The sequence below is a fragment of the Sturnira hondurensis genome, unplaced genomic scaffold (assembly GCF_014824575.4).
Source record: "Sturnira hondurensis isolate 20B ecotype Veracruz unplaced genomic scaffold, ASM1482457v3 Scaffold0008640, whole genome shotgun sequence".
NCBI lineage: Eukaryota > Metazoa > Chordata > Mammalia > Chiroptera > Phyllostomidae > Sturnira > Sturnira hondurensis.
The window spans coordinates 21220696-21242365 of NW_028081271.1; the positions used below are offsets into that span (position 1 = coordinate 21220696).

Sequence of the window (21670 nt, forward strand, 5' to 3'; positions counted from 1 at the left end):
AGAATGCCAACACCATTCTATAGTTTCCAATTGCTAAATAGTGTGAATACAAAAATAAAATACAAGTGTAAAAGTTTTGTCCTATTAAAATACATACAAATAATAAGTAGAAAGTTATGTGGAGGTTACATGACTCAAGGTCAACATATACAAATCAACTGCATTTCTTATATATCAGTAACAAACATATACAAATGAAATTCCGAAAAATGTAAATACTACTGTTAAAGAACATAACATACCTGAGGAAAAATTTAACAAATATGCCTAAAACTTTTACACTGAGATCTGCAGAACACTACTGATAGAACTTTATAAAATAAATAAAGAGTTATAGGATGTTCATGAATTGGAAGACTCATGGTTGTGAAGAATTTAAATAAATTCTCTCCAAAGTGATCTACAGATTGAATTCAAACCCATCATATATTCCAATAAGTTTTCTATGTAGAGATTAAAAAGATAATTATAAAATTTATATAGAAATGAAAAGGATTTAGAATAGTCAACAATCTTTAGGAAAAAGAAGAAACCTGGAGGAATCGTACTACCTACCAGTGACATCAAGTCTTCTGTAATGCTCAGAAAAATCAATACTATGCCGTCCTGCATAAAGATGGTGGAAATCAATGGAACGTAATAGATTGTACAGAGATAGACTCACATGTAATCAATAGATTTTTAATAAAGTTGCAAAGACAATTCAATGGGGAAAAGAAAACATTTTCAACAAATTTTCTATAACAATCTGGTAAATGTATGAAAACAAAATGAATTTCAACCCCTACCTTACATCATATATAAAAACTATTTGAGATACACCATAATCATAGATGTAAAAGCTAAAAAAACAACTTTGTAGAACAGAACTCACAAAATGCCTTTGATCATGGGTGTAGACAAAGATTTTTGTAGATGGGACACAAAAAGCAATAATCACAAAAAGAAAAAGCAGAGATAAAATAGACTTCCATAATTTAAATGTCTGCCCACCAGATACTCTTTAAGAAAGTGAAGATCCATGCCACAGATTAGGAGAAAAATGTTAACAATGCATATATCTGACAAAGGATTTGTATCAATAATACGTAAAAACCTCCTACCTCATAATGACGCAATAATAAAAAAGGCAAACAACCAAATTTTGAAAAATATAGACAAAAGACATGAACAGGCACTTCTCAAAGGAAGATACACAAATGACCGATAAGCACATTTTAAAAAGCACTTGGCATCTTCATCAATGTGGAAAAGCCAAAACGAAAGCCATAATGAAATAGTCTCCTATACTTAGCAAAGTGGCTAAAATTTAAAGCCTGACGAAAACAAATGTTGGTGAGAATACAGAGTTCACATACAGTACTTTCCTCTTATCTGTAGGAAATACGTTCCGAGAGTCTCCAGTGGATGCCTGCATCCACAGGTAGTACCAGACTCTCTACATGCTACGTTGTGTTCTATGCACACACAACTATGATGTTTAATTACCAATTAGGCACAGTAAGAGATTAACAACAGTAACTGGTAATAAAATTGATCAATTGTATCAATATACTGTAATAAAAGTTAAGCCAATGGCTTTGGGGCCATTATTAAGTAAAGTCGGGATGCCTTGAACACAAGCACAGCGGTACCACAGCAGTGGACCTGGTGACGGAGATGGCTGCCATGCGACTAGGGGGAGGGAAGCACTTACAGGGTGCACAAGCTAAACAAAGACATGGGCCACATCCCAGGCAGGACTGAGTGCGATGATGCACGACTTCGTCATGTTACAGGACAGCACGCCATTTAAAACTTGGGAATGGTTTATTTCTGGAATTTTCCATTTAATATTTTCAGACCCTTGTTGACCATAACTGAAACCAGGGAAAGTGAAACTGTGGATAAAGGGGTATGTTTCTTTTGAGAATGCAAAATAATGAAACTACTTTGGAAAAAATTTTTGGCAGTTTCTTACGTAGTTAAAAATGCATCCAACTTAAGACCCACCTATTCTACTGCTAAGAATTCACCGAGAGAATTAAAATATGTCAATCACAACAACAACAGCAAAATGTTCACAGAACTTTTATTCTAAATAGTACTAAAAAATCAAAAGGAGAATGGACATACAAACTGCGTGATTTGCAGAATACTACTCGGTAAGGAAGGCTACTCTGCATCATAGGCAACAAGTGGATACACTTCAAAAACAATATGCTATGCAAAAAAAGATACACACACACACACACACACACACACACAAAATAGATACTTTCTGCTCCCATTTATATGGGGTCTTACAACAGGCAAAACTAATCTGTGCTGAAAAAATAAGAAAACTGGTCCCTGGAACAGGAGTTGTGAGATTGACTGGGAAGGAACACATGGGGATTTTTTTAAATATTTTATTTATTTACTTTTAGAGAGAGGGGAAGGGAGGGAGAAAGAGAGAAACATCAATGAGCAGTTGCCTGTCACGTGGCCTCCACTGAAGACCAGGCCTGCAACCCAGGCATGTGCCCTGACCAGGAATCCAACTGGTAGACCTTTGGTTCGCAGCCCGCACACACTCTATCCACTGAGCTACACCAGCCAGGGCGGGATTTTCTTGACAGGCATGTGGATTATGAGGTTTTTGAATTGTTAAAACTCATTGAACTGTAACACCTAATATCTTCTCATGTGACAATATGTAAAATATACACCTTTTTTTTTTAATTTAGAAGAGAAACATCATAAAAAATTTCCTGGAAAAATTATTTAATCAGGATCTTTTTAGAAATGAAAATGATTGCCATATTAAAATGTAGGGTCTTCGGTGACTTTTAAATATGGCTTTTGCTGTTTGTTTATTCACTCAGCAATTATTGGGTACCTACTACGTGGCTGTCACTGTTCTAGACAATTTGAATACATCAGTGAGCCAAAGGGAAGAGATGCTTTCTAGTCGCTAACAGTTCATGGGGAGCAGGGAGAAACACAGACAATCAGGTAAACCAGAACAAACAAGTAAACACACTGCTTAAAAAGCTGAGACGAGTTAGGAAAGAGAGCCTGGGGCTGTGCCACATTATCCTGCAACTGCTTGACACCATTTTTTAAAAAGTGCCAGTTATGCCTTCGATAACTGATTAGCATTTTTGTCCTTATGAATTGATTGATCATGCATTAGAAGTGTTCTAGAACTAGGGGTGTGTCTGTGTGTGTATGTGTTTTAAAATGTGCTGAGTTATCTATCATCATTGCTTTATTCCTCGAGCTTCTGCAATGTTTAACGCTGGAATAAACACATGTCAAGATGTCACCAGGGATAAGCGAAAGGCTGGTTTCAAGGACACTGTGTGCCATGCTAATTGCATTTCACTGTTACCACCTCATAGCCACACTGAGTTATCAAGTCAAAGAGCAGCCCTTTTTGTCCTCTGCACAAAAGGCAAGCTGCTCCGGTGGAGAATTCAGACGCCCACGTCATTAAGATGAGGCTGCACATAAAAGATGCAGCATGGATAATTTAACACTGACAAGAAGAACGTACTCTAGGAATAATTTCCCCATATGTTATGATATCTGGCACCAAACGTAAGTAAAGTTCTGCTTTTCCCCTTCAGTGTCCTGCCGTGAAGGAGCCACTGAGCTGATTTGTTATCTGCTAGTAACTGTGAGTCGTGGGCAGGCCTTCAGCTACAGGGAGACTCTTCCTGTACTATCTCCACAAGATACAGACCGAGAACATAAGGAACCCCCCAACAAACAGCAGTAATAACAATGATTCCAAACTTTCTGCCATGAGGTCATTCCACATAGAAAAACGTTAAGCCCATGTTGTTTTTCTCTAGCTAGAAAACACACACAAAAGCAAAGTGTTGTTAATGTGTGCACTTATTTGTCATTTTCAATCAAGTATCTTAGAATAATTAGTTTCTGATCAAGCTCTATAGATGTACCAATTGACTTCCAGTCATGAATATATGCTGCCTCAGAGGGTCCTTACCGAATCATGTGTTTATTTGCCAGGTAGCTAACTAACAGCTTCTATTTTCTTGTCTCTTTGCCTGTACGTATGCTCCTGCTCACATGGAATGCCGTTGTACCTGCTGAAATGCTACCCACCATTCTAATTCCATCTCAAGTCCCTTTTGTTGGTGAAGGTTCCCTCACCAGTAGCATCAGAAGTGACTTGTGCCTTCTTTGAACAGCTCACATAGCACAATCTTCTATCCCACTTACTTGGTCTAGAATTGTAATAGGTTATACCCTGACTACAAAGACCCCTCTCAGAGGCTCATAGCCTGCTTGGGACAATAAAAATTGTAGGCTCTGCATACACATCTCATTTTAAATGAGGCTGCATTAGCCTCATTGGCTGCATTGAGGCTAGGCTGCATTAGCAAAATTGATTTGCAAACTTTGTTACTACGGCTATTGTAAATGATGACCCCCTGGCCAGCCCACAACAGCTTACGTCACCCAGATAACCTCTGACGTCAAGTGGTAAGTAACAGCACCCTTCACAGGATTATTTTCCTGAGAAAATGCATTTTCTCAGAAATGTATGCCATTTTTTTCTACACTGCCAACATTACATTGATCAAAAATGTTTAAGTGATTGAAAATGCTTCAATGGTTACTGACGATGAAATATTCTATAAATTCCATCAAAAACGGGTACCTGGCCTCCTAAGAAATCCACAGGACTGATCCTCTTCAAAACCTCACCCAAACTTTGAATGCTGCACAGTTTCCATCAAATTGAAAAAATACCTGTCAAATGGGGTGGGGTGGCCAGGAACTGTGGCACACCGCACCATCTCGCCTCCGTTTCCAGGCTATTTCTGTTAAAGGAGGTAGGCCTTGCTTGAAGCCATTGAGTGGAGTTGGTGCATTGCCCTGTTTGGGCTGAATTCTTAATAGCACCAAAGTTTAAATAAGAAAATGCTACTTGGCCTTTTCAGCATCTTCTCTCCTACTGTACAAAAGTGTTTGTTAGAGAAGGTGTTTCAAGGTGAAGCAAAAGACATGAAATCTGATTCGTGGATGGGTGGCTTTGATCTGAAAAACAGCCAATGAAAATATGGAAATAACAAACTCTTTGAAACAAAGGAGATCACAAAAACTGAGCTAGTTTCCTGCTCATTTCCTTTTTCTTCTGTTCCTTTCGGACGAGCCAATTTGTGAGAACATTGCCTTTCTCTGGAAGCCCAGTTCTGGGCCAGAAATCCGTGGAGTTTCTCTTACCTCTTAGTTCCCCCATATCCAGAGTTGTCCCAAGTTGTTCTAACAAAGCAACTCGTGCCGCATTCTTTTTGTGTTTCTTGCCATCGTAATGTTGCTGGGCCATCAGCGGATTATTAAACCAGGCTGCGCAGAGCCCACAGTATCTGTCTGAGTCTCTTCTCTGATAGGGAGAGGCGACCACTGGAGCAGTGTCCACCCTCGGAGGCTTAAGTGAGCTCAGGGGGGTTGCTGTGAAGGCAAACAACCAGAGAGAAGTACAAGCCTGGTTAGCACACTTGTCCTCAATCTCTGACGGTGGAAGCATCTCAGGTTCATCACAGAGCTCAAAAAGCCAAGACTTTATTGAGGAGAGAAAAATAATCTTTGCCAGCCTTTGCACTTTGAAGTTAGGATACAATAAACACTCCTAAGGTATTGAGATCAGAGTGATCACTTTGTTATGCTTACCTCTGATAGGAGACCATTCCTTAGAAAGAAAAAAAAATATTTTAAAAAATAAACTCCTGGAGATTAGGAGTGGTCTGTTAATCAAATTGAAGCAAACCATGAAGTAAATGTTGAACAAACATGAGTTGAAATATTCTGAATGAATGAGTGGATGAGACATTTGTGTGTCATAAATAGAAATGACAATAAAGGGTTTGCCCATGTGATAGCAGATCTTTCAGTGACATGGATTGTACCAACTGGTGAAATCATGCTAATTTCATTGTCAGTTACTTCTGTTTATTGTGATAGGTTATTTTGAAACTATATCTGCTAAAATAAATGTTGAAAGTGCATTTAAAAAAAGACAAATACTAAGAACTGATGTTACTTGTCTAAGCCGAAACGGTATTACTATCACTATTTTGAGATTGCACAGTCCCAGCTATTGATTTAACACATTCCATTGTCAGCTTATCATTTTTTATTGGTCAGGGCAAAAAAAAATAAAAATAAAAAATAAAATAAAAAACCCACAGCTTGAAGTTTACTAACGGAAAGTAAAAGATAACTTTTTTATGCATCACAAAATAAAAGCTGCTTTCATCCTCACACTAACTGTGAGTCTGGTTACTGTCCCACTTCCCAGATGATGAACTTGGAAGATGCCAAGTGGCTTTTAAAAATATTTTATTTATTTAATTTTAGAGAAGGGAAGGGAGGGAGAAAGAAAGAGAGAGAAACATCAATGTGTGGTTACCTGTCACTCACCCCCTACTGGGGACCTGGCCTACACGCAACCCAGGCATGTGCCCTGGCTGGGAATTGAACTGGTGACCCTCTGGTTTGCAGGCCGACGCTCAATCCACTGAGCCACACCAGCCAGGGCAGAGATGCCAAGTGATTTACTGAAGGTGAGATATCTACTTATGGGAAAGGCAGGACTCCACACCAAATCCTTAATTTCTAAGACCAATGTTTCTTTTCACTCCCCTAAGGACTCTTTTCACGCTTCTTAATAAGCAAAGGGACTTTATTTCTAGACCTCAGTCATCTTTGTATTTTATATAGGATTTAATTTAATTAGGGTAGTTTTTTATTTAAATATTTTAGCGAAGAAAAATAAATGTAAATTCCCACATAGCCTATCAATCATAATGCCATATGGCAGTATTTCTGTTTTTCCTTTTCTCTGTGATGTGGAAGGCAGCTGGCAAAACCATGAAAATTAGCATCATTCTAAGAAAAAGCTGAGATACAGAACATCAATAACAAGTTAAGCAACCACTTAATTAACCCTCCAAGCTCTCAGATAACTTTTCTGTGGACTTTTACTTTTTTAGATTAAAGAACTGACATAGAAGTTCATATTTGCTAAATGACATTTTAATTTAAGAAATGCCTGCAGTAAAACAGCATCCCAAGAAAGTCTTTTCCTCTCTACCCTGAGGGTTCATCTGACAAAGATGTGTTCACTGGCTTGGATGGAGCCTTGCTATTGTTTCTGTGAGGACTTAGAGAGATAATACGTTTCTTAAAAGCTTCATGGCCACGTCCTTTCGTAAATCACTACGTGAAAATAGGGCTCAAACATGAGCCACACCATCGGAGCGGCCACCTCGTGTCACTCTGCTGGGTCTTGGATACCCTAATAGAAAGCTGCAAATACACAGTTGACCTGCGTGTGAAAGGCCTACCATCCACTTTTCTGAAGAAAATTGGATTTTGCTTCCCAAGTTTCCTGTATTCTTATTAATTTCTGAGGATTTATGGCTGCCTACTGTTTTTTATGACAACGGAAAACATATCAAATGTTTGCGATCTGAACGAATGCTCATCCTTGAGGCATAATTTACTTTTCTCTAAACTGGGCCCTAAAAAAACATTTCAGAATCTACTTTGTCAATGGGTACTTTATACGCCACATTCCAGCAGGAGCGATGCACGATAGAGTGTTTGTCAAATAAGATAGTAATCTTATCGTGCTTTTAAGAAAACATTTTCAGGCTGTGTCTGCATTGTAGCTTCTCTTCTCTAATAATTCTGTCCTCTGCATGGCCTGGAAATTTAATGCCTTGTTTCCAACTGTCTTCACCAATCTCAACCCAGTTTGTATTTCGTCTAAAGGCAAACTAAGTAGTGTGGGGGGAGTGGAAACAGCTTTGAATCAAAGACCGCCATCCAGGTTGGATTGGACTCCCCCGCCACTGGCCTGCATAACATTCGGCAACATCTCTGACGTCTCTGGTTCCCACGGCTTTAATATTCAGGGTCACTGTCTCTTTACAGCCCACAGTGTGAGCGACAGAACAAGTTGTAGAATCTCACTCTCTCTATGGCCTTAACTGGATGCCAAATAACAGAATTGTGTACAAAGAAGAGTATTTTCCAGGTTATATTGCTAAATCTGTATGGATATTTGGAGCTTAACACCCACATTTCTTTGGCAAAGTATATTATTTTAATAAAATAAATATGAAGTAGGATAAAGATTATCCTTTGGTTTAAAACATGTTTTTAACAAAACTGGTTAGTTGGCATAGACTTAAATTTTCATTTTACTTCCATGCTTTATACTTTCTTTTTTTTTTTAGATTTTATTTATTTATCTTTAGAGGAGAAGGGAAGGAGAGAGGGAGAGAAATATCAATGTATGGTTGCCTCTCATGCGTCCCCTGCTGGGAACTAGCCTGCAACCCAGGCATGTGCCCTGACTGCGAATCAAACCATAATCCTTTGGTTCACAGGCCCGTACTCGATCCACTGAGCTACACCAGTCAGGGCCCATGCTTTATACTTTCATTTTAGTTGCAAATACATTTAGCTAAAGTGGTGGTGGGAAAATGGAGACAACTGTACTTGAACAACAATAAAAAATTGTTTAAATAAATGTTGCAGCATCCCCCCACCCCCGCAGTAAATAAATAAATAAATAAGTAAATTTTGACTTCAGTCCCCTTATGTAGAACCTAAAACCAAGAGTGAATTCTTGAAAACCAGTGGTTTCCGAGGGTGGATGAACATTAGACTCACAGAGAGCTTTAAAAAGTCTCGCACACCCAGGTTGTCCCCCACACCCATTACATTGGAACCTCGGAGCAGGAGCCTGGCAGCAGGATGCTTTTAGCACCTTCCTCCACCCCCCCCCCCCAAACAATCACCCATCTCTCTAATGCACCACTAACACTGTGAACCATGGACCTCCATGCTGCCAGATTTTATTTTTAAATGACGTACTGTAAAGTCTTCTTGGATCTTCACACAAGACAAAGTCTCATGTTACATCTAATGGCAATGGAGCAAAAATTTTGTAGGCAATAACCAAAATGTCACATCTTTATCTGTGAGAAAGGAATAATGATTACTTGGTATTTTCTTAAAACCCCAGCCCATTTTCAATTTCGCCAAGATATAAAAGGTCATTCAAAATAGTGGCTGATAATATACAGTAATATGATGAAAGTTAAAAAGCAATTCTAATCTCTTTCCACAATCTCTTTCAACTCAGATACACCTCGAGCTGTTGGGCCTTCTACCTCTGATAGGCACCCTCTTCAGCCTGGTCTGCTGCTGGGTGCCAACCCTCTCCACGCGGTAGCTGAATGCCTGCCCTGCTGGGGCTTCTTGATCCCATCTGTTCTGTGAGGCCCCAAGGCCTTAACAACCTCCTTGTAATTTTGTGTGTGCATGTACGTAAGAGAGTTCAACAGATCATAATACTAGTACTTTGATACTTAATACTTTTGTATTAAGTATCTCAACAGCCATTTGTGGTTGCTATCTTCCAGAATCCTTTATTTTATTCAGAGAAAAATTTAAAAGTCTGAAATTTAAAACTATCTTTGTGATTTGTTTGGCATCAAAACTGGATCTGAATTCACAAAAGTCCATCTATAGTCTATATACATATATATTATTTAGTTTAAATAACATACATATTGCAAAAGAATTATTTCTATCTCAGATCATGAAGTGCTATTTCAGATCCATAGAAACATAATATGTGGTACATGTATTTTATTATATATCAAAACTCCTAAAATTTCTGACTTTCAAAATTCACTCAGCTCCAAATATTTGGAACAAAAGATCACAGATCTGTAGCCAGTTCAGAGTAACTAAAATAAATTCAAATTATCTTAATGCTTGAGACAGTTCAAATAAGTCAACATCCAAAACTTGATTCTAAGAATCCCCTGAGACCAGAATAATTTTCAATATCATTTTTAGTGCTTTGCACGTTTGTCAAGAAGCCAGATCTCGACAGCCATTTGTAGCTGTCTTGAGTATCTCTGTCCGATATTTATTTCTTCCTGGAAAACTGACTACAGTTCATCTAACACCCAAACTATTTCCTGAGCATCCTGTGCGTGCCTCCCACCGAACACTCCCTCACTCTGATGTAACACTGCACACAACCAGACTCTCCAGGAGGCCGGCACCTTGCATGGTGACAGACACACAGTGTATATGTCATGCCTTCTGCTGAATTAATTATATTAATGCTCTTCTCATGCAAAGTGAGTAAAGTTCGCTGGTAACCAGAGTTTTCTTTTTTCTTCTAAATTGCATCCTTTAACACTTGAGTCTAGGTAAATAGTAACAAGAAAGTGACAAGATTATGGGAAAGTGAAGATTAAATTCTGGAAGGGCAACGTGCCAAAATATAAGCATGCATCCCAGTATCTCTCCATCTTTTGAATTCAACTGCATGTTTTGAATATCAGTATTCTTTCAAACTCTTATTCCTTTGCTAGAGTGGCCTATGGCCATATAGGAAGCCATCTACTCCAATTTGCTTATCATGACATCCAAACCCTCACTCTGAGTTTCTGGGCTGATACTAACCACCCAAGTTTGCCTAGGACTGAGAGGGTTCCCGGAACATTTGTGCCAAAGTGGAAAGTCCTGGGCAATCTGGAATGGGTTGGTCACCCTAACCTCTGGGGTCAGACTTCAGTTAACATCGCGATGGAGAAACAGGAATTAGGCGGCCCTCTTGGTGCAGCAAGCAGTGTGTCAGTCTCATAATTTGAAGGTCCTGAGAAAAGGGAATTAGTAAAGTGTTTGGAAATAATTGTTCAAGAGCCTAGGGCAGGTGCACTTTCAACCAAGTAGAAAGGATCCCCCAATAAATCTCAAAGTTTCACATGTCAAATTACTAAGTGGGTTTCCTTGGCCAGGTTAGGGGTAACACAGTCAGCCATCAATGGGATTCTCACCTGCTTTTCTATCTTCTGAACCAAGGACACAGGGTGCCCTTCAACTGCCCTGCCCCCATGTGGGGCTTCCACTAACATTTCCCTTTCTCTTTCTTATGCTAAAATAAAGAGCTTTAGGATAACAAAAATTAGCCCAGTCTCAAAAAGGATTTGGGGTTTTTTTTAAACAGTTTCAGGAATTTACTCATTTTAAGATGTGACCTTCTCACCTACAGTATTCTTATTCATAACACAAATTCTTCTGGGTTGTGTGATATTTTGCAATTAATACAAGGGGGAACCCCCCCAAACCAGAATTATCTTCTGGAGGGTGGGCTCCTTGTAGCACTCAAATTATTTGAGTGAGGCTTCCATTACTGGATGAGTGTTCTAGGATCCCATCTGTATCTGTGCCAGCTGGTGTTGTTATAAGAGGCTGTGTTCGGCTTCAGTGAAATTTTTTTGAAACTTTCAACATGTTTTGCCCATTTCACAATGGGTGATTTATGAGCGCACCTGCCCATACTGTGCTGAGTGTTCAGCAGTTTTTGACCAAAAACGGCATGAGCCCTGGGCCCCACCCTCCCTATTCACTCAATCTTGCCCTGAGGTGACTTTTTTTTTTGTTTCCCCAGGTGAAAAAATTCCTCAAAGTGAAACATTTTGCCAGTGTGTAAGAGGTGAAACAAAAAACAGCAGAAGCACCAAAAGGCATCAAAATCAACGAGTCAAAAACTGTTTTGAGCAGTGGAAAAACATCTCAATAGATGTATTGCATCAAAGATAGAGTACTTTGAAGGTGACTGAAGTTTAAACATGAAGAATAAATGTACAATTTTTAATAAATAAATTCCCTTTGGGGGGTCCCCCCTCATATATATTATATCTATACCATGCATTTTCTTAAGTTGCCCCAAATCCCATTTGACCAATGGTGGCAGCTTGAAGTTCAGAGAGATACATCAATCACATTAGACCCCTAAGGACAAGCAGCAAAGGGAATGGCAGAGACTAGATTGTGGGACCCTAAGACCAGCACCTTATTTCAATGTCCACCAGTTTCTTATGATGCTGAGGGAGCAATAGGCTAAATAAACATACAGATAAACATTAGAGTCGGGACACATTTCCTAAGGCTTCAACACCTGTTCTCGGTGGGAATACTGTCTCTGAAACCATTTTTTTCTGATTGTAGTCCCTATAATAAACTGCCTTTCCCCCCTCTTTTTTCCTAAATCCAATTAATGACAGTAGGAATTCTTCAGCAAGTATCACGGGGTGTTTTGTGAGTCCTGTTTAGAGGTAAATTTGAATGGGTCATTCAGGGCTGGCCTGAGAGGACGGCTGCCGGTGGAGACTGACAGCCTAGTCCCCCAACAGGCCGGCCACTCCTGCAGATAAATGCTCCACTCAGTGCAAACTGGGCCCAGTTCGAGGCTCAAAACATAGACTTTCCTTGTATCGCTCACAGAGGACGGTGCTGCCTGTGTAGATGGTGGACACTCAACCCATGTAATAGGGAAATGAAAAAAAGATGGTGAATTTCAGTGAGAACCAACTCAGGGGATTTACTTGTTTTAATAAATGATGGAAGCTAACTTTTAAATCTTTAATGGTTTCATTAAACAGGTTTTAAAGGATTAAAAAGAAATTAGATGTCGATAAATGGTTATAGAGTAAATAAATTATGGGCATCTGTAGTCTAAAATACCAGGCAATAACCAAAAACATATTTTAGAAAAAATGTTCAGGATATACTATAAACTAAAAGATATGGTTCATATGTAGGTTATAAAGCAAATTACTTATTATTAAAATATACACACACCTAAAGACTAGAAGACTAGAAATGAAAATCTTAGCAATGGTTATTTCTAAGCTGTGGACTCTGGGTAACTTGCTTTTTACTCTGGGTATCCACTCTTTGGTGCAGAGGAAAAGCATTTTTATTTTATCAGTTACATCTAGATCACATTTCATGCTAATTCGTTTTACTGCAAAGTCTAGAAAACACTGCTTAGGGGCCTCACAGTGCCACAACTGGGTCTTAAATTAAATTTCAGGTCATTTTATTTGCAGTGATTTATTTATTAATTTATTGTTGATCTGGGGAGAAATGGGTTGAGAGAATGCTGGCTTAGTCGGACTATGATGCAAATGGCCCTATTACACCCCCCACTTCTCCAAGAGATACAGAGAAAAACCATGTCTCCTCCACCACACAGCAGACCCACGAATGGCTCTCATTATTCAGATAAAAGGAAGAATCTCTCTTCATCCTCAAAGAGAATTCTGCTATCCAAGGCTGAAAGACGGGGGTGGAGGGGACCATGTGCTATTTTTTCTATGCCATGAAGGAAATTAAATAAAACACTCCATGTTCCAAAATATGTGGCATTAAATGTTTCCTGAGGGTAAACAACAATGAGGATGACCTAACAGAAACATCATCCATTAACGGAAATTGCTTCCTCACTCACACGAAATTCATATGTCATCAGTCATCATTAATATAGTACTCATAGATCATTGATTTTCATTTATATAGTACAATTCCCTCCAGTTAAGTCACTGATTAGATTCTAAATATCTTAAGTATGCCTGTTTTCTGCAGAATCCTAGCCTTTGAAAATAAGTCATTAAATGGAACTTTAGAGATCTTAAGTCCTTTTCTAACTTTCTCATGCCGTTTGACAGAAGAACTCAAAGGCGATGCTGGTCTGCATTCATCTATTCACTAAAACAAGAGGATAGGATGTAAGTTCTACAAGGATGAGGATCTTTATCTGTTTTATTCACTGATGTTTCCCAGGGGGTCAGAACTGAGCCTGGCACATAGCATGTGTTAAATAAGCTCTTGTCGAATGAGGGGAGCAGTTGATTCTCCAGAAAGCTCTCTATTAAGAGAAGGAATCACAGTTTTACTTCTGCACATTACATGAGTATGATGTGATAGCCTCCCTCCTGTCTCTGAAAAACAGCTGTTGTATTGTGGGTACAGAGACACATCGCATTTTGTTGCACTTTATTTCACTTCACATATGGGATGTTTTTTAACAAGTAAAAGCAAGACCTTCCACCAGCAAAAGATCCCAGCTCATTTTATTGCAATACTCACATTTTGCAGGAGTCTAGAACCGAAGCCCAGTATCTCTGAGCTTTGTCTGTAATGCACTCAGGGCATTCAATCTTCAAATGCTATTCACTCAGAGCACTTGACTCCCTCTGAGTTCATTGTCAGAACGTTTGGCTATGGCCACAGTTCCACAGCTCTGCACAGACGTGCACTGGGATGACGCAATGAACATAGGATATTTTAAAACTGAGGAAAGCATATCTACATCTGTCAGACACCATAGGAACCACTGTCTCCATGTAGCTCAGTTTCTGTATTAGATGCTACAGTCCCTTCAGCGAATTCATATTCCTATGAAGCTGGGATTTTGGAGGCTGCTGTGTTCCTCCAACTCATCCACAGTGAAACACAATTCAATCAACGAGGAACATGAAATAAAGGTGACAGTGTCTCTAATTCTAATTCTAATCCTCACATTTCAGAACTTAGGCAGTGCCCGAAGTCGTTACTTAAGGAGGAAATATAAATATTATATTTTCTTTCAGTGCATGTGTATTTTTTTTTCAGATGGCTGCTAAGTAATTAGGACATAAACACTTATTAAGTTGTCTGGACCTGAAGAGTTAGGACATCCTCCTACGATGAGGTGTTTGAGCAAGAATCAATGACCTGCTTATTCGGCACTCCTAGAAATGCCTTGTCTCATAAACCTCAGATGAGAAGCAGAGCTCCAGAGGGCAGAGTGGGTTTTCTGGGCAGGTGCTCTCTGACTCACTGTCACCCCTGTGCCCACCCCAGCAAATGTCATCCTCAAACCAGTGAGCTGGAGGGCATCTCCCAGATCACAGGCAGTATTGTGAGGGGGTGGGGGACCAAAACCTGGGATCTGAGACGGACTCTTGTTCTTTTCATTCTGCCATTACTCTCTGACTTCACCTAATCCATACTCCATGCTCAGGGGTGGGAATGATTCACTTATCCAGCAGCATCAGCTAGAGCCAGCCCCAGAGACCGTTTCTTATAGCCTATGAATATTTATAGAGGATTCAGAGATAAGAGGAGTGATCAGTGTCATAAGCCCAGCAGAAGATAAAGTGCAGGCTGGGTTTAGGAGGACAGAGGGAATGGGTGGTCTTTTTGCCTGGGCCGGAAGGAAGCTGAAACTTCAGAAGTAATTTTCAAGAACGTAGTGCTGATATCAGTCCCTGAGTAGAACGTGTGCATCTACACGTCTCTTCTTCACCCTTGGCCAGCCTCCCCTCAAAAGGGATCTCCTGATTTTTCCATTTAACATCAGTTGTGAGTTACCATAAACATATATCCCTGAAACTAACATTGCCTTTAATAACCCAGTCTGCAAATGATAAAAATTGCCTCTATGTTGTATTTAAAACTACAAATATTAGCTATGCACATATTTTGCAAGGATCTATTTGGATTTAATCTAGAAATGAAGTACCATATATCAACTGTCACTTAGAGACTGCTAAATCTGAAGGTTGGATGCTATTCTGAGTCAGCTCTATATAACCTCAAAGCGCGTCCCGAACTTCTTGAGGTCAGTTTGTGAGGCAGGTGGAGCTGCTGTGTTCCATCAGGTGAGCTGCCGCCCCACACTTGAATCAAAAGAATCCAGACTATCCAATGCCCAAACAAGGATGCTCTCTAGTACCTAAGTGTTTCAAGAGTGTTGCCTATACCACGGCTTCTCATATTGAGCAATGAGGTTGCTGGGGAGAGGATCATTGCAAAAAAGGGAGGGTTTGGGGCTAGATAAGACTACAGATAAGTATGGAAAATCATTAGATTAATTCAGTTCCTGGGGGAACAGAAGCCTGCCCAGAGCCTGAATCATTTAGATGTTTCATCCATAATCATTAACTATGGCTGGACCACCATTTAAACACTTCATTGCCATGCAGATACTGTCTAAAGGAAGTGCAGGAGAGAGAATATAAATTATTTCTATTGAAGAATTTTTAGAACAGGGGTGCCATTAATAGCCAAAGAGGACGACACAGAAAGCTTTCCAAGAGCTTCAACAGCACTGGCAGTCGATCGAAGATGAAAATCTCAGGTCCAATCCTGGACCACTGAATGAGACTCTACATTCGTGAGGGCTTCAGTTGGCGCATATGCAAACTGCTTTTCAAAAGCACTGAAATTAGGATTCAGTGGTTCTTATCCACGGCTGAGGGTTAGACTGAGCTGGGAGAGGCTACATACTTATGGACTCTAGGCCCAACCCCAGAATCCCTTGGCCTGGGGCTGAGCCATGGTAGGTTTTAAGGTTTTGCAGGTGCTGCTAGCATGCTGCCAAGGTTGGAGACCATGGGGCCGAAGGGGTACCATCTGTGACGGGCCTCACTTTCATCTCAATCTTACCAAGCATCTGTGTTTAATCATTCAGCTTGATGGGCTGCCACGTTTGGCATAGAGCACCACCCCAGTCCTCACGGAGCTTGAAATCTGGATTGGAAATATTTTAACTCATTTCACAGAACTACTTTATCGTATTGCATTAATTCTGCAGAAGTCTATGTGTTTTCTAAAAAAAAAAATCATAACAGACAATAGGTATAGAGAAAATAACATGGGTTTTAAAATAAAGTCAAAGCAAAACTCAGGGTGGGATTTTTAACTACACTGATGTTTTCTAAAATAAACTATTTCCAATGTATTCCAAAACGAAAGCTGAGCACTGAAGTCTGGCTTCCTTTGCTTTTTGGAAAGAATGCACAATGTATTTATTGTGTGCTGTCAGAGACGCAAAGGGATATGAATGTTCAAAGAGGGGTGTGTATGACATTAAGAAAATAATTGCTTCTTCAGGCCTAGAACACAAGAGAGTTGCAAGTATGGATAGGGATCTGGACATCTTTAAAAAAGTGTGTCCAAAGTGGGGCCTCGAATGTCTACCAGGGGCCCTTGGCCTTCTCTTCTGCAGCCTAGCTTGGCACAGAAGGGATGGGGACATCAGTAGAAGCCATCGACCTGGAGGAATATGGATGCTGGCAGAGGGAGTAGATGAGTAAGACCCATTCACAGGAAGCTCTGGCTTCACCTCCAGCCAGTGGAAGCCCAGCCCACAAGACCATCTGGGTGGGCATAAAGTGGTCAGAGCCCGTAGGCTAAGAGTCTCCTTCGAGGATACCCAATGCCTCTAAGCCCCTGTGTCACCCAAAAGATGGAGAGGGTACCCAAAAAATGAATGAGACTGGTCTTCTAACCAACCTCAAGGGCTGGAGGACAGAAATATTTTAAATTGATTTCAAAAATATGTAGAAACATATTTTTTGCACTCAAAAGCCAACCAATGATTCACACTTATTACAAAAACTGATTATTAAAAAAACAAACTGAACATTAAGCAAGCTTTTAAGACTGTTTATATAGGTATTTCAAAAGATGAGACTATAGTTTAGGAAATTTACTAGCAATTATCTTAGGTGGAATGTTTACTTTACAAGTGCCTTCTCAATTTGATAGACTAGACAGTTTTAAGGTTCTTACGTTTAATAGATGACAAGAACTATTGCCAGAAAATCTCTCACTGAGTTTTTTCTGAATAGCAATGCATTCTGTGCGTGGATTCCAAGTCCTAACTACAGTTCTTATTGACAGCTCCAGAGGAATCATGGGAAATTGATTATTTTATTGTTCTATACTATATTCCTCCATAAAAATGTGCACTCTCTGGAATAAAAGTATAAACACATCATAAAGTCTGCTGAAAACACAACTGTCTCATATAACTCTTTGCTCAGCCAAAAGAGAAAAGTGAGTTTCTAGTATTTAAAAGGATTTGTGAAGAGCATCTAGGTAGTAGTCTCATTGTTAAAATATTTAATTCCATCTAATCATCAATCCTACATTTTACTGATCATGAAATATAAACTAAGACGGTAGGCTTGATCTGATCATTGCTCCACACCTCTTTCGATCTACTGTACAAAAGTAGTGACCAGAAGAACTTAGTTCAGCTCACATTGCTAATTCATTTAATTCTGCTCACTGTAGAGTAGTCAATGGCCTGATTGATGTGGTTTCTTTTGACAGCATGACCCCATGGAAGGATTACTGCAAGAGAAGTCTCACTGCCACCGGCCAGTTGTAACATGTTGGGCAAATGATTCCACCTCTCTAGGCTTCGGTTTCCTCATTGGGAAAATGAGATGATTGAAGTGATTAGTTACAAACCTTCCAGCCTTGTAATTCTGTGAATCTATTACTTGTTTTCTTTGTAAGCATTCAAAAGCCAAGGGCATCGCAGAACAAATGCATTGATTTACAGATGGTGACTTACTACAGGCCAGCTTTCCTGATGTAAAAGGAAATGCACAGCTACGAATAGCTGCCTGTTTGACAAACTATTGTCTGCGTCTATTAAAGCTAGTACCTAGACAGGCTATGTCAGGCAAACCAAATAACCTGATTCAGGTGATGGAACTACCATGGTATATAAAATCCTATGTGCAAATACAAGGTGCCGATTAAACCAGAAGTCATGTATTATTCAAAATTTGAATTTATGCAACTTTCAAACAGATCTAGAACACGCTGATCTTTATTCACTCTACAGGAAATTCACATAAGCCATTCTGCCTGGCATAGGAATTTATAGAAAAGTTCTGAAGCTCTGTCTCTTTCATCTTCTGAAGCAGGGGAAGAAGAAAATGAACAAGATTTTAGAAGAGAAATATAAAATAAGCACACTTATACACATGACAAGCAGAGTTGACAAGATCATTGCTTATCTGTCCCTTTTTCCACATTGTTCACTATTCCTATAAATGAGAAATGCTTGACTGAATGTTTATAAATACCTATCTTTGTTACTTTATTACTTCCAGTCATGTTTGTGAGAACCTTGGGGTTTGAACTGTGCTTTCACTAGGCAAGCAAAAACCTGTAGATCATTGTATGAAGCATCATTTATCACCATCTGGAGATCAAGGCAAGGTCCCAGGACATACAATCCGAAGTTCTGGGTTTAAGCACCAATTATATATTTTGCTGTGTAACACCAAGTAAGTTACTTTACCCTGTAGGGTCTCAGTTTCTCTTCAGTAAAACAGAGATAATTCTTTATATTCTGTGTTTGTTATGATGATTAAGTGAAACAATAAATGTGATGTGTCTGACACCAAGTCATTACAATGATCAGCTATGATCATGGATTTTATTATTTAGATTCAGTGTACAGTTTCATCACATCCCAGGATCTTTAAAATATTATGTATTTTTATTTCACTGTTGAGAGATAGACTTTTGAAGTTTATTTTTTATAAATGTAATAAACGTAAAGTTACTTGTGCTGTGTAGACAGTTAATTCTTCCTATGCACGGTAGTTATGTTCTGTAAAGTCTCCAAGAACACAAATAGCAAATACTGACCCATTGCTCTTGGAGGAATTCAAGGTTTAGTTTTCTGTGAGCCTGTGTTCACCACACTTTAATCAATTGATCAACACAAAACCATGTTTCATACATGCTTCTGTTTAAGGACGCCTTATGTAAAATATATATATATATTTGATTCAAAGCCAACAGCAGTCTATCTCAAGTCTGGATGAAGCTTCTTTCCACCGTAAGGCACACCACAGCCTTGCTGGGACTTGGGAGCACTAGATAGCACTTTAGCATTATCCCTAGGAGCCATTTTAAATGACAAAATTACCAACAAGAAGCACAAAAATGCAACAAAAAAAAACACCTGGCACTAAATAGATTGCAAAAAGGGCCCTTTGCAACATGAGAGCTGAAACGAGAAGGCAGAGTGTTACCTTGTCGCCCTCGAGTGAGAACTTGCACGTGGAGCAGCTCCAACGTGGTACCACTTTGCACATGTCTGCGAATGACCACTCAGGTGCCATGCACAGTAATTTTGCAATTACAGACACACTGTAGTGAGTAAGTAAACCACAAATACAGAACCTGCAAATAACGAGGATCACCTGTGTGCGTTGGGTATACCTGTACATATTTACATACAGTAATACGCTCATTCAACCCTTTATCATGTGGCTGGCACTGTATTATTTTAATTATATTGTCTCCTTTATTATTACAGTTATATAATGTAAGTACACCATAATTTTAAAACATGAAATTGGGGGGGGAGGAGTTAAAACAACTTGTAAAAGTTTACACAGATTTATCCAGAATTTAAAGTTGAGTCTGGTTTTAGAGCCTCTGCACTAAACTCACCTATTTTATCAGGAGAAAGGGAGTGTTTTGAAGTCAAGCAAGTGGACCAGCCTAACACATCTTGTAAAAATATAAAACAACTACCTTTGATCATCATCTTTAACTAAAATTTATATACCCAAGATAATTTAACTTGAAAATAAAGCTATAGGTAAACACGTAAATGTTTAGCATCATTCTAATGTATACTTCCTATTTTCACCCATCCAACAAATATGTATTAAATGCCTACTACGCACCATGGAGCATTCTGTGCCCAGTCATCACCAGAGAGGCGATGCTGTGATGCCTCCCTCAGCAGCACACCCAGAGCCACTCTCTGCCCATCTTCCGGTGCTGCTGGGACACACACACCACTGCGGCCAGTCCAGACTTAGGAGTCAAAGATGAAAGAAAAGGTACTGCTTGGAATTACATAAATGATAGTGCTCAACATCCAACTTTGCTAAGAATAAAAGCTTCTATGCGCCACGGTAACTTTAAGGGGCAATGTTTCAACCAGGATAGATTAGAGTATCCTGCGATAAGAAACACCACCAAAGCATCACCAATAAAGGCATTTTTCTTTTCTTGCAAAATCCGATGTAGGTTCAATGGCCCTCCTCTATCTTGTAGTTTAGTCTTAAAATAATGCAAATTACATCTAATCACAATCAATTGAAAGTCTGGGGAATGTAGACAGCAAATGGGTTTCAGATGAGCAATGTCTCTGCTGCAAACAAACAAATTTTCTTGTTAATCATAAATACAATACCCAACCATTTAGGTTATGGGGGATCTTAAATGTCCCTTTGATTAATGACACACAGTGCAGAATATCCATAGTTTAAAGCCTTCTTTCTCTATGCTTAAAACTCCTTTTAAATCATCTATATTCTCTTCAAGAAAAAATTTTAAGAACAGTTCGATGAAGTTTCCTTTTAGGATGTTCTTTAGGATTTTGAGAACTCAGTCTATTTCTTATTCCAACTATTTTATTTATATATGTTTCTCAAAAAAAGGGGGGGACCACTAACCAGCATTATATTGAGATCCATGATCTCTGTCCATTGTAATCAGTTAAAGGAAGGTGGCTTGTATACTGTGTTGAAAAATATTTCCCCCAAATTCATGTCCCATCTAAGTACAAGGTGAACTTATTTGGAAATAAGGTCTTTGCGGATATAATTAGTTAAGCGAACATGAGTCACACCGGATTAAGTTGGGCCCTGAAGGCAGTAACTGGTGCCTTTCTGAGTAGAGGCAGAGGACACACTGACACCCAGGGAAGAAGGACAGTGCTGACAGAAGCAGAGACTGAAGTGACAGAGCTGGGGCACCAGGGCAGGGGCCCCAGAAAGTAGGGACACTCAAGGAAGTGTCCTTCCCTAGAGTCTTCGGAGGGAACCTGGCCCTCTGCACACCTTGATCTCAGACTCTGGCCTCTGCAAGTGTGAAAGAGTAAGTTCCTACTGTTTTCAGCAACCCGGTTTACGAGAATTTATTGCCATGCCCTGGGAAACTAATACAGATTGGAGTTCAGATTTCAAATAAGATT

General features: G+C 39.4%; 1 protein-coding gene across 1 annotated transcript in view; it reads right to left on the bottom strand.

Annotated features, from left to right (window-relative positions):
* The window catches only part of ZMAT4 (zinc finger matrin-type 4), a 323574-nt gene that overhangs the window by 105911 nt on the left and 195993 nt on the right, over nucleotides 1-21670 (bottom strand). Inside the window, exon 5 of the mRNA XM_037055427.1 lies at nucleotides 5221-5448. Within this exon, the coding sequence (XP_036911322.1) occupies nucleotides 5221-5448 (228 nt within the window). The remainder of the gene's footprint in view (nucleotides 1-5220; nucleotides 5449-21670) is intronic.